The sequence below is a fragment of the Trachemys scripta genome, chromosome 9 (genome assembly GCF_013100865.1).
Source record: "Trachemys scripta elegans isolate TJP31775 chromosome 9, CAS_Tse_1.0, whole genome shotgun sequence".
Classification (NCBI taxonomy): domain Eukaryota; kingdom Metazoa; phylum Chordata; order Testudines; family Emydidae; genus Trachemys; species Trachemys scripta.
The window spans coordinates 18,716,227-18,730,811 of NC_048306.1; the positions used below are offsets into that span (position 1 = coordinate 18,716,227).

At 43.0% G+C, this 14,585-nt stretch overlaps 1 protein-coding gene across 4 annotated transcripts in view; it reads right to left on the minus strand.

Moving 5' to 3' along the window:
• DCX (doublecortin) overlaps positions 1-14,585 on the minus strand; it is a 109,908-nt gene that overhangs the window by 14,534 nt on the left and 80,789 nt on the right. For 2 of the 4 annotated variants that reach the window (XM_034781166.1, XM_034781164.1), the window contains exon 6: positions 3,556-3,653. In XM_034781166.1, the coding sequence (XP_034637057.1) occupies positions 3,556-3,653 (98 nt within the window). The remainder of the gene's footprint in view (positions 1-3,555; positions 3,654-14,585) is intronic. The other 2 variants (XM_034781165.1, XM_034781167.1) reach the window with 1 other exon arrangement.

Below are 14,585 nucleotides of genomic sequence, written 5' to 3' on the forward strand. Positions count from 1 at the left end.
ATTTTCTACAGGGATTATGTGATTGAGGAAGTGTTCGTACAGCACTATTAAAGATCAGGCATTCTACAGGAATCGCTAAGAGCTACTTTTGAAGCCTACGCCTTGCACTTTGCACAGTCATCCAACTGTACCAGCAGAAGAGACTGTGCACTTGTTTTGTGTGTACTAACACCCAGATGTACAGGGAAATGCCCTTTTGCATGCACTAAATTGATTCACACACACTTTGGCAGCCACAGTCAGTTGCATGTGAAAAAGTGAGAATGCAAATTCAAAGACCGGACTCAGCCTGGCTAAAAATTTGGTATTAAGGACCTAATCCAAAGCCCAATGGGAGCCTTTTCATTGACTTCAGTGAAGTCAGGCCCTAGAAGTCCATGCTGAACATGTTCATTTCATCATAAGAATGTACGTTACAATAACATTAAGGATCTGACTGAAATATGCAAAGTGCCAAGATTTTCAGACGCTAGTCTCCAGCTCATGCTTCCCCAGCTTCACTGGATATTATGTATGTCTAAGGTGTAGGGATCTCTGGGAAGTCCTGCTCAGCTGGTATGACTCCACTGTCCCAAACCAGGGGCCATGCTTTAAGGTCCTACATGCTATGTAGTTCATCAAAGCAACTGAAATTAATGGGAGACTTTCCATTGATTTCACTGGGTTTTTATTCAGACCCATAATTATTACAGGCCAGATTCTAATCCCATTACTCACCTTGATCCTCAGTCAACCACCCTAATCCTCAAATAGGGACTACTCAAAGAATAATGCACCACTCAAAGTGAGTAAGGATTGCACAGTCTGGCCCCTAATGAGCAATGGGATTCTTTTCATTGGCTTAGTCAACTCCTGACTAAGCTGATTTTCAGACCTCATTGTCTTATGACTATTCCAAGGTTTTGTTTTAATTCAGCCCCCTCTAACGCAGACTCAGTCTGCCAGGCCCATTGGTTTATTCAATTACATTCGCGTGCCAAAAGTAGGCTGGGGTCTGTCATTTTAAAAAAAGGACATTTTTTTAAATGGTTCACTCCCAGCCTTCAGCAATGGGGCCACACACACCTGAAAATCAGAATCTGTTCAAGAAATGTGCTCCTGAATACATCCAAATTTCAGCCCAAAGTGCTTTATTTCCACCGGCTTAACCCCTCCATGCCATCAAAGGTCAATTAAAATGTTATATCCATTACTAGTGACTGCCTCTACCATGTTGATCTTGTTACATACTGAAGCGTAAGACTAGCCCTCAGCCATGAGGAAGTAAGGAGGCATGAGGAATGTTGATCATTGTTCTTCTTTACTAAGAGACCCACCTATTTTCAGTAAAAAAAATTATATTCCTCTGATTTCAGAAAATGCACAGCAGCGATTTAACCAAGTAACTGCCTAATTCTTCTGTAGGGCTCTCTTTGAGAGTTGGAGACTATCAGAGAGATAAAGAAAACTACCTGCGACTGGAGAGCAGACGAGTCAGGTAATGAAGAGGACTGTTTATTTCAAAGGAAGATCTAGGATGAAATCCTGATCCCATTGAAGTCAATGGCAAAACTCCCATTGACTTCAATGGGTCTAGAATTTCACCCCTGCAATTAACAATTAGCATGTGTTCTATATTCAGTGAGGACACCTTGGAGAAGAGGATACCCAGTCTGTGGGGTAGCGTAGCCCAGAAAAGAGATCAGAGGAAGCCAGTGGGAAAGACAAACTGGATGCAGCCAAAAGGCTGGCTGAGCAGCAGAACCAGTTACTGTGAGTGCTGAGGGACCCTTTAACAAAAGATCCACCTGTGGTCATAGATGACAGCAGCACAAGTTCACAGATATGTAACAAAATTCCCTGCTGCCCTTCCGATGACATGGTAAATGAAAGGATGTTACCAGGAAAAGCAGTCATTGCACCAGAAAGGAATTATCACAGAATGTAATTACACAGTAATTCGTAGCCTGTAAAATAGAGCATGACCTAAAGTTATTGTTTTTTTTAAATTTCCTTATAAGGTAATATTTGGTTCACTATTTAGACATGAACCAAATGTTTTCATTGTGTAGAGTTGCCAGCCCTTTAGGCTTTTCAAGATAGAAAGGTTTACTTGAAGAATGTGCATATCACTATACCAGAAACTATTTCAGAGTGATACAGTTTAAGGACACAATTATCCTCTCGGATCCACACTGGGGATCTATATCAGGGGTCATTCTCTCTGTCTCGGAAATAGAGGGCGTGGATCAGTGATCTATGGCCCATCCTACCACTACACCCCAGAGCCATGGGTTTAAGTCACAGAAAGGTCGGTTCAGCCCCTTCATTTGTCTGGGGGTTATAAACGGAGTTCCGTGCAGTTTTGGATGTGATCTTAAAATCAACATCTTATCTCTACTATGGGGACATTAAGGATTTCATGACACTACTTGTAAGAGCAGGAATTTGCCACAAGATCTTTGGCCAAAATGTAATTTCCTCATCTCCCCTCCCACCCAGAATTATACACTATCCACCTAAAGGTGGATGTATTTCAGCAGTGCTGAAAGTATGACATTTGTAAAGGGATTTGGGATCCTTTCAGAATGAAAGGACTTTACAAACATAAATATTGTTATTAAGTAGCTCACATGGAACTCCCACCTATAGCACTGGTAGTCCAGCAAGACGGTCTAATGCAAAATATGTGATGCTGAGATCCAAACAGTAGCCTAACTTTAGGGAGCTTCTCATCTGGACTCGGTTCTGAATTCTGCAGTTTGGGTCCAGTTTTAACCTGTATGGCAGATTACAGACCTTCACCAGTGGTTAGAGTTTTGCCCTAAAATTTTACAACTACTAGAAATTTGAATTGACAGGTAAGAAAATGCAGCAGTGTGTGAATTTAGTGCTAGTGAAAGGTACTGGATTAAGTGCTTAGAAAATGAAGGGCTTTGTTCTGTGTTGCATGTATAGAGTGAGAACCCCAGCTGTGGTTCCATAGGAAATTCTGGTGTAACTAAGTAACACCCATCCTGATTCTCTATTAGCTTTTGCAGCAGCGGTGTGCAAGTGTTGATGACAGCTCTGATGGACAGTGAGAGGGGCCAAAGTTGTGGGCCTTGCATTTCCTTCTGTTCATTTATTCCTTGCAGCAGAGGTTCACGGGGATATACCAACCCTTGATTTGTTGGTCTTGTTCCTGTTGTTCAGGGGAACATGGAGAGAACCACACGTACCAAACTGACTATATGTGAAAACAGGCACAAGCCGATCCTAAGGCCAATGCTAAAAACAGCTGCGGAGGAAACAACCATCTGAAACAGCCCTCACTTCTGTTACATTCAGTAAAAAGCTTCCCAAAGTCAGCGCTACTGACATACTGCCTTATTAGCCTACAAAGTGCATTTACAGGTACTCACGGTGGATTTTTAGTCTTTGAAAACAAAATGATTCTAGGTAATGGGCCAGATTCTCTGAGGGTGTAACCCATGGAGTTATGCCACCCAAGAACGTGGTTTGTTTTAGCCATTTTGTCTCTATGTCTAGGTATATGTAGCTAGGAACAGTTTTAGTAAGGTATAAGAAACGTAATACCTTGTGCTTACGGAGGCTCCCTGGACTGGTAGGTGTGGAGATTGGAGACTGCTTGGATTTGGGTGTAGACAGCTGACTGCTTGATGTTCCATTTGCTGTCATAAAATAAGACAGAAGTCAGCAATGAATTCACAACGAAAAGCAAGAAGCAGATTATGTCTCTACTTCAGGGAGATGGAGAACATTCAGACCGATAACATCTAAAGGCTTCAGTTTATTTCATCTATAATTCAGGCAGGGAACAAAAAAATCAAAAGAACAAAATAATTATTCACTGGATTGAATGTTTCAGCAGTTCTAAATACAGGGCATTGCCACAGCTGAGAGGCAATATTTTACTTTATAAATATTATCCCACTATAAAAACCCACTGTAAGACTTCCAGACTTTCAAGCAGTTTAATACCATTTAAACGATGCAGTACTTTGAGTTATCAGTGAAAATCAAAGTCTGCAATGGCCTAGATCACGAACTTTAAATATTATCCAATGAGTTCATACATTCACTTAAAATGTATATAAAACTTAGTCTCTTAAGCCCACGGACTGCACTTAGTGCTAAGGACCCTTGAAGTGCCGGCCACCATGTGGGCACAGACATAGCTACACCCATTTGCCCACTGCTCAGGGCTGGGGAGTGGGCAAGTGCATGGAGGCATTAATACTGTACCCTCCTGAAGGTGGTGGAATGAGAGTACATTTCCCGTAGCTCCCCTGCAAGGTAGCTTCGCTCTGCCAGCACTGGCCTGTGTGTCGAAGCTACAACCTGGCCTTCTGGGTTTTCGTAACGACTAAAGAAAACAAAAATCTTCCCAACTTTTATAAATCATTAAAAAAAGTAAACTTCATTTAAACCTAACCTCTGAACAAAATGTTAGTGGGTTGGTCTGTGCTGTCTTCATATAGCCTAGTAGTGAAATGGCTGCGGTCCATGCCAGAGACAGCTATTATAGATGTATAGGGTAAATAAATAAATAAAAGTAAACACCAAATTACAGCAAATAACAAACAAAACAAAACACCGTGACCAAAAATGAAATGAGGGAAAGGAAAAATCTTACTGCCACCGATGTTCTTTAAAGTAGTACATAACTTGGAATATTATGAAGCGTCATGGTAAATATTTCATAAGGATATGTTTCCTTCATGTGAATTTGGTAATGTTTTTGCTAGATTCTATATGCTGCGCTTCAATTCCGGGGAGACAGACCCTGATTCTGTTCTTGTTCACATGGCTTTTAATGGCACAACTCCATTGGTTTTGGTGGAAGGGAATTCAGAGTCAAGTTGGCTATGTCTAAGTATATTATTTTTGGGGGTCCTTCAATTCTGAGTAATCCAAGAAGGAGTAGGCTGGAGGTGTTACTTAAACAAGTATTAAAAATACATTTCCCATTCAAGTCTACATAAAATCATATCAAAAAAGAAGCCATGATGCTTATTCCTTCAGTACAATCCCCAAAACTAAAAAATCAAATATTCTGATTATTGCTTTCTTCAATGGCATTAAACATTGCTAACGTTCCATATACATACATTAAACAGAATGTTCCTTTGCCAAGAAAACAAACAATTTTTTAAAATTAATTTGAAGTTTTACATAGAAGGAAAGAGAAGTACAAGGATAGGACTGGTCATCTTCTTATTTGGGTGTGCCTAATTTGCGCCTACAATTACTGTGACTGCGAGTAGACGCATGCCAGGATGGCAAAAATTAGGCACTTGGGATTAGCGCATGAAATCATGGCAACTGCGTGTGCAAATGAGGCATATAATTGAGCATAAATTTGAGTGCCTAAATTGTCTGAAAATCAGGCCTATACAATTTATAAGGCATAATATTGTGAACAGTGGCAGGCAGGGTGTATGGTGTATCAAATTTTAAAGATCAGGAAAAGGAGTGAAAAATAAGTGTTTAGATAAATAGCATTAAAGTACCTAAAGTGGGAGAAAATGACATTTATACCCAGTTTAAGACTTCTTTATACCTTCAGAGCCATGTGAAGGGGCCTTAGCAGAAATGAGAATTAGGCCCCATATCTGTGGTACTTACACCTATGAAGTCATCTGGAGTTTTGCCTGGGCAGGGACAGATAGCCTGTTTTGCAATACTAATTCTATATTACAGTTCTGGGCCAGCCTAAATAGGGTTTGTGGCCTAAATCTATACGTAGATACACTTAGTGACCTCACAATCATAGAAATGTAGGACTGGAAGAGACCTCAATAGGTCATTTAGTCCAGTCCCCTCCACTGAGGCAGGACTAAGTATTATCTAGACCATCCCTGACAGGGTATTTGTCTAATCTGTTCCCACAACCTCCCTAGGTAATTTGTTCCAGTGCTTAACTACCCTTACTGTTAGGAAGTTTTTCCTAATGTCTAACCTAAATCTCTCTTGCTGCAATTTGAGCCCTTTACTTCTTGTCCTGTCCTCAATGATTAAGGAGAACAATTTATCACCCTCCTCTTTATAACAGCCTTTTATATACTTGAAGGCTGTTATCATTTCCTCCTCCCATCTTCTCTTCTCCAGACTAAACCACCCCATTTTTTCAATCTTTCCTTATATGTCATGTTTTCTAGACCCTTTAATCATTTTTATTGCTTTCCTCTGGACTTTCTCCAATTTGTCCACAGTGCCAAGAACTGGACACAGTATTCCAGCTGAGGCTGGATCAGTGCTGAGTAGAATGGAAGAATTACTTCTTGTGTCTTGTTTACAACTCTCCTTTGGATACATCCCACAACGATTGCCTTTTTTTGGGGGGGGGGGGAGCAACATTACACTGTTGACTCATATTTAGTTTGAGATCCACTATAAACCAACCCCCCCCACACCCCGCTCCCCGATCCTTTTCTGCAGTACTCCTTCCTAGGCAGTCATCATTTCATGATGTTTACTCACTTAACTTGTCACCCTCATGGTTATTTCAGCTCCTGGACAGAATGCAGAGTTCTGGGATCAGGTTTTTACCACTTCCTAGCCTACTCCTCCTGAGTCTGAATAAGGACTGACTGAAAACTGAGTAAAGTCTTCAAGATTTGCCCCAGTAGGGATAGACTACCAGGCCTATATACAGGGCTAATCTCATTCCGATTAGTACTACTTTGCAGCCTATGATTCCCATCTAGCAAAACACTAGAGCATATACTTAACTTCAAGCACATAAGTTCTGCCGTTGACTTCAGCGGGACTGCTCACATATGTAAAGATAAGTCTCGGTTTGATCCTGCACTCACTGAAGTCAATGGCAAAGCTCTGCATTGATTTCACTAGTGTAGGATAACGTCCTGTGTTTACATGTTTTGCTGGATTAGGGCCAGCGTGCTCAGCACCTTGCAGGATTGACCCATAGGCACGTTTGAGAATCCATTATGTCTCTCTCCGATTGCCAGCCAGAATTTGGCGCCTCGTCTTCATATTTCCGTATGAGGAACAATCCCGGTACTGTATCCACAGTGGTCTGTGTTTCCACCACAACTTTCATTCATTGTTTCAATCCATTAGCATCCTCTGTCAATAGTTTCCCTCCATTCATTTCATGTCGTTAGTGTAGTAAGGTGTTTTGTGTAACTGCTGTGCTAAGAATGAATCCCTTTTTACGTGGTTTTGTGTTTTGCCATTCAAATATTTGCTGAATGTTTTTTTGTTCCCAATTACCACTTTATAATTATAGTGTTTTAAAAATAAAAATAAAATCCTGAGAACCTATCTGCAACAGACAACCTCATAGGGATATACTTCCCCATGTTCACCATTAAAGCCAAGGACTGGAAAAGATCCCTCCCCTATTGAGTGAATAGTGGAGCTGATTAAATTTAGGCTGTGTTAAATTAAGCCCCAGTAACAATCCAATATGCAGGAAGCAGTGAAAGGCTTTGACGAGCTGCTTTAATGACTGTGGTTGGTGCAAGGTTGGGGGCGGGCTCCTGTTCCTCCTCTCACACCACTTGTGCACCTAGGCCCATTTCAGCCTAATTCTTTACTTCTGTGGCTCCTAACTTTCTTGACATCCTGCCTTTGAAGTCCCATTGCTGCTCCATTCCTGCAAAGTCACAATGGCTTCCCCACCCCCGACCCCAGTTTTGAGATCTAGAATTGTAAATTCTTTGGAATTTCTGGTCAGACGCTAGAGTAATTTATTCTCCAATGAAGCGATCCTGTTCTGAGTCCCTGAGACGCTCCTGACCCCCCACTAACTTCTGGGCAGTTGCTTTCATTTCTAAGATGGCCTCAGGTATCTTCTCTATCTACACTTCATCTACGATGCTTTTTAATACCAATTTTAGCAAATATCTTTGGATCAAATTTAGAGATAATGCAAGTTACATATTAACATGAGGTCATTTCCCCCCCAAGCTACACAAAGAATACATAAGGGGGACATAGTAATGAAATATTAGCATATCAATGCAATGGGGAGCAACAGCTGTGTAGAACAGAAATATACTCTGATAGCACAGTACTAGCAGTGACCTAATGCCGCTGAGCCACTTCAGCCCAATGATCCCATCACCATCGAGAGGAAATACTGCCTGCTGAAAGGAAAAGGAAGAGAGCCTGTCAACAGGCCTGGGGCAAAAGTCTGTCTGGGGATTGGTCCTGCTCTGAGCAGGGGGTTGGACTAGATGACCTTCTGAGGTCCCTTCCAACCCTGATATTCTATGTGGATGTGAGTGTCTAAGCTGGTGCAACGCTCATGCTATAGGGACCGGAAGAAAGTATATGTCATATCAGTGTAGATTTATTTGACTTGCTTCTGACTTTGGCCCTTTATTTTTGTAACGTACATTTGTCAGTATCATTTCATCTCTGAATTCAATGATACTCTGAGGGGCGGATAGGTAGAGAGGTCAGGTCACCATTAATAGCCACTCTTCATTACAAATTTGTACCATTTGGGAATGAGATTTCTATTAAAATATGGTCAAAATACTGGTGTGCAGAGAGCTGGAGAATGGAGTGACCTTACAATTCACTTCAAACCATTCTGCAGTAAAAAAGAACTTTGGTCAACTGTATTGGAAAATAGGATTGATTGCCTACTGGCCGTGGTCACTCACGCTACTTCACCCTTGAAAGCTGAGCAGATTAGCGTTTAGAGCAGATGCATAAAAGTTTAGTTTATTAACTATACAACATAAAATATAAACTGAAGACAATTCAGACAAAAAGATTTTAGATCTCCAGCAGGTTTGTTTAGCGGGGGACCTTGGCTTTTCTATTATGTAAGCCGGTGGGTAAAATAGCTCTAACCTACTCAGTGTTAGTTGGAAATCCAACTCTAACTTTGAAATTGTCTCTTTGGGTATGTCTTCACTACCCGCCGGATCGTCGGGTAGCAATCGGTCTATCGGGGATCGATTTATTGCGTCTCGTCTAGACGCAATAAATCGATCCCCGAATGCGCTCCCCGTCGACTCTGGAACTCCACCAGAGCGAGAGGTGGAAGAGGAGTCGATGGGGGGAGCCGCAGCCATCGATCCCGCGTTGTGAGGATGGGAGGTAAGTCAATCTAAGATACTTCGACTTCAGCTACACTATTCTCGTAGCTGAAGTTGTGTATCTTAGATCAATCGTCCCCGCCCCCAGTGTAGACCAGCCCTTTTGGTACTGTTATTGTTGACCCTGAGACAGAAAGTAACCCCTCCTTACAGGAAACACACACACACACACACACGAAGAAGTAAAATGAGATTTCTTTGCAGCGTCAACATTTTCCCTCTCGCAAACAGAGAACTGGTGGAATTGCTAATGTTTAGACATCAATGGACAGCAAAAATATGTAATTGCTGCAAGGGAGGAGAGAAATTCCCTAATACAATAAGACATAAGTGCTATAGAAATGCTATTAATATTTGATGAGCACTGGTGAAAAAAGGACATTTAGTCAGCAATCTGCCGAGACTGATGTATAGCAATAGGGATATTCATGTACTGTTGGGAAATAGATCTGATTTTCTCTGCTTTGTAGTAAAAAATCCCATTCATTATCATACTTTAAAAATGTATTCTGAACTCAAATGGGACCAAATAGTGAGGTGTTAGAGCCAGATCCTTACTCAGTGGTGGGCAACCTGCAGCCCGCGGGCCGCACACAGCCCGTCAGGGTAATCCACTGGTGGGCTGTGAGACAGTTTGTTTACATTGACTGTCTGCAAGCACGGCTGCCTGCAGCTCCCAGTGGCCGTGGTTCGCCGTTCCTGGCCAATGGGAGCTGCGGGAAGCAGCGGCCAGCACATCTCTGCAGCCCGCACCACTTCCCACAGCTCCCATTGGCTGGGAATGGCAAACCACAGCCACTGTCAGCTCCGGGCAGCCATGCCTGTGGATGGTCAATATAAACAAACCGTCTCGTGGACTGCCAGCGGATTACCCTGATGGGCCGTGTGCAGACTATGGGCCGCAGGTTGTCCACCACTCTCCTAACCGGTCAAACTGGTATAGCTCTTTTGAAGTCAATACAGCTATGATGATTTAAGTTAGCTGGGGATCTGGGCCTGTATAGAGTCATAAGAGTTTAGAATTTAAGGCCAGATCATCTAGTCTGACCTATCACGGGCTACCAGCACCTATATGCATAGCTCCTGAAAAACCAGACTTTATAATCAACTTTCAGAATTAATGAATGGTTGAATACAAATTAAGCCTTTATTGTTTATATGTCTAAAATATTATATATGCCTGTGCAATCTTAGTTCAGCCCCCTTATGATGCAGCCTTTAACTACATGATTACATATTATTTTTTCATTCAGTGCACAGGATGGACTGTGCTCTAGGGATGAATCAGGGTTGTGCAGTGAAAGAGGCTATTGTCTGTAAGACACCTGCCTCATTTGTTGCAGAAGATGGAAGGTGGACAGTGAATGAGGCAGGGACTGCAGGGAGAGAAAGGACAGTCTCATGGTTAAGGCAATTGACTGCTACTCTGCTGAACTGGATTCTATCTCCTCAGCCTCTGTCACAGAGTTCCTGTATGAAGCTGGGGAAATCACTTAAACCAAATTTTCCCCAGATGGTCACTAATTGTGTGTTCCTCATTTTCTGGATTCCTGACTTGAGGCCTTGCAGTCTGATTTGCAGAAGTGCTGAGTACTTACAGCTGCAAGTGAAGTCAATGGGAGCTGTGCTTTAAACATAAAGTGCTGTATAATGCTAAGTACTTTGAAAAATCCGGGCCTAGGCATTTCAAATGGAGCACCCAAAATGAATGGTCAATCTGATATTAATCTCTTTGTGCCTCACTTCTCCATCTGTAAAATGGGATAATAGTCATTCTTTGTGAAGCGCTCAGATACTATAGTGATGAGTGCCATAGAAAAGACAATGAGGAAATTAATAATTTTGTATTAAGAGCAGGGTTTGTATAGTATGCAGTAGTAATGCCTGGGACCAAACAATATGGATAAAATAAAATAGTAAATAGCTACTTTTCAGTGACCACTGTCAATTTTTCACACGGAAGGAGGCAGGGGTCCTATGGAAAAAATAGTATGTGATCATGTAATTAAAGACTATCATAATACTTGCACAAAAAGGGGCTGAATTAAGATTGCATGGGCAACCTTAAATCAGAGATTTCTTGACTTTGGAGTGCTTGATTTTACAATCTTAACATTCTTTTAACGTAGCTTTTAGCGTGTAATATCTCCATACAGTATATAGTGTAGCTTGATGGCTAGCTGGAGCGTAAGTGGAAGTGGAAATAGATAGCAGGCTGGTTTGAGCAATATTGTGCATAATCCCAAAGACATCTGCTGCCTTTTTAACACATTCATTTAAAATAACCCTTGGGAATCAGGACTGCAGTCAGGCCTGATTGATGTTCTGTATCTGTTCTGCTAATTGTTGCTGCCTTGTGGAAATGCATTTGTCGCTCTATCCCATTAGAGAAGCAAGAAATTAAAGTCCAGAAACAGTCCCTTGCTGATCTGATCATTGGTTCCCCGAGCCAAAGTCAATCCTAGGCCACTAGACACTGTAGCTAGAAAAGGTCATATTTAAATTTAAACTCAATGCCCTGCTGATCTCCCCTGTGAGTCACTGAGGGCATGCCGATGTTAATCATTTCTTGCTGGAAAAATCATAGACTTCCCCGTCACAGAACAAATATTTGTACAACTGAACCCTGATCTGACACATGAATTCTACCAAAGGCAAAAACTCCAAAAGAGTGAAAAGGCATGACAGAATTATTTCTTCAAGCCTGAAAATAAAACATTGATTTTATAGAATCATAGGACTGGAAGGGACCTCGAGAGGTCATCTAGTCCAGTCTCCTGCACTCATGGCAGGACTAAGTATTATCTAGACCATCCCTAACAGGTGTTTGTCTAACCTGCTGTTAAAAATCTCCAGTGATGGAGATTCCACATCCTCCCTAGGCAAGTTATTTCAGTGCTTAACTACCCTGACAGTTAGGAAGTTTTTCCTAATGTCCAACCTAAACCTCCCTCGCTGCAATTTAAGCCCATTGCTTCTTGTCCTATCCTCAGACGTTAAGAAGAACAATTTTTCTCCCTCCTCCTTGTAACAACCTTTTATGTACTTGAAAACTTTATCATGTTCCCTCTCAGTCTTCTCTTTTCCAGACTAAACAAACCCAATTTTTTCAATCTTCCCTCATATTTTCTAGACCTTTAATCATTGTTGTTGCTCTTCTCTGGACTTTCTCCAATTTTTCCACATCTTTCCTGAAATGTGGCGCCCAGAACTGGACACAATACTCCAGTAGAGGCCTAATCCATGTGCTTTTACCCTATACTATACAGATTTCATGAGGGAGACCAGCATTTCTCAAATTGGGGATCCTGACCCAAAAGGGCATTGCAGGGGGGTTGCAAGGTTATTTTAGGGGGTCCAGTTCTGTTCAATATCTTCATCAATGATTTAGATAATGGCATGGAGAGTACACTTATAAAGTTTGTGGATGATACCAAGGTGGGAAGGCTTGAAAGTGCTTTGGAGGATAGTATTATAATTCAAAATGATCTAGACAAACTGGAGAAATAGTCTGCAGTAAATAGGATGAAATTCAATAAGGACAAATGCAAAGTACTTCATTTAGGAAGGAACAATCAGATGCACACATACAAAATGGGAAATGACTGCCTAGGAAGGAGTACTGCGGAAAGCAATCTGGGGGTCATAGTGGAGCACAAACTAAATATGAGTCAACAGTGTAACACTGTTACAAAAAAAGCAAACATCATTCTGGGATCTAGTAGCAGGAGTATTGTAAGCAAGACACGAGAAGTAATTCTTCCACTCTACTCTACAAATGATAAATGACAAAACCAACATTTTCCGCCTGACCTCATTACCTAAGATTTATCTCTGTATTTTTGTTGGTTTTTAAATTATTCCAGGTTTTAAAGATCTGTTGTCCCAATTTTGATCTTACTTATGCTGGCTTTACATTGGCTTAAATCATTTGGCCCACATTGCACATTCTCCTTTTCCTGCCACCTCGGTGCCTCCCCAGTCCTGCCATACCCAGGGCCTGCCTGACCAATGGCATAATGTAGAACTACCTTGGGGGCTGCTCTAAATTGCACCAGCATGTAACAGCCATGTGCGGGCTGTTACGCCAGCATGTAATAACTAGAAAACAATGTTCTAGGGCCATGCCCCCTCTTACCCATTCTTCGTCCAACATGCTCCCTGAACCAGGGGACAGGAGCAAGAACAGCATATAGCTACTATGACAGCTGTTTGTCAGCTCCTATTTTGCCAGGGCAGTTTAATCCTCCTTTTATGGACCCTTTAGACTGCTCTAAGACATTTCATAAGGCGCAATGGGATCCACTAGTTTATAGTGATGTACGCGAGATCACAATCAGGCCCTGGGTGTTTAGTCACCTGTGATCCCTGCATTTGGAGTTCCAGATCTGTTCATTCCATTTGTATCTTACAACCTAGATAGCATAGGGAAAGGAAACAGAAATTCTAAGGAAACTTACCTTTGGGTCAGACTGTGCTGTCCTTACACTGGATAATAGCTTACTATGAGAATAGTTCTATTGAAACCAATGGACCTTCTCTTGGCAGTAAGGTTCTGCTCAGCATGAGTGAGATGGATAGAATCAGCCTTTCTGAATTTTTGAATTATGGAGGGCTAGACTGAACCGTTAGGTAAAGGCCTGAGTTATAATTCCTTTCCTGCTCCCCCTTACCCCGGGGGGAAAGTAACCTGCTGCAGACTCTTTTCAGGTGCAATTTACTAGTCCCTGAAACTCTCCCTGCACCAGTTTAGTTCTGCTGGTGGGTGCTTTGGGAGCAGAGATACAGAGACTTGACTCCACCCCAGACCAGGGGTGAAAGTAACTTAAAGGACTTACCGGTACACTGGAGTCCTGAGCAGGGGGCGGGGCCTTGGCCGGAACGGGAGGGGTCTCAATGGGAAGAGGTGGGGCCTTTAAATCCCCGGGCCTTTTAAAAATCACCGCCGGAGTGGTAGCTGCGACAGCGGCCGGGAGCCCCGGGGCTCTGGCGGTAATTTAAAGGGCCCGAGGCTCTGCTGTGGTAGCGGCGGCCGGAGTCCCAGGCCCTTTAAATCACCGCCAGAGCCCGGCTGCCGGAGCCCGGGGGGTAGCTGTGGCGGCTGGGAGCCCCAGGCCCTTTAAATCGCCGCCAGAGCCCCGCTGCCGGAGCCCCGGGGTAGCGGCATTGGCCGGGAGCCCCAGGACTCGGGCAGCGATTTAAAGGGCCTGGGGCTCCTGGCCGCCGCCGCTGCTACCCCTGGGCTCTGGCAGCACAACTCTGATTGCGATTTAAAGGGCGAGGGGCTCCGCTGTGGTAGTGGCAGAGCCCCAGGCCTTTAAATCACCACCAGAACCCCAGAGCTGCCGGCTGCCGCTGCTACCCCAGGGCTCCAGCAGTGGGACTGTGCGCTGATTTAAAGGACCCGGGGCTCCGGCCACTGCCAGGAGCCCTGAGCCCTTTAAATCGCCGGACTGGGGAAGCTGCCCCCTCTGGGTACAGTCGGCGGTGTACCGGCTGTTGCCAGTACTCCCTACAGGA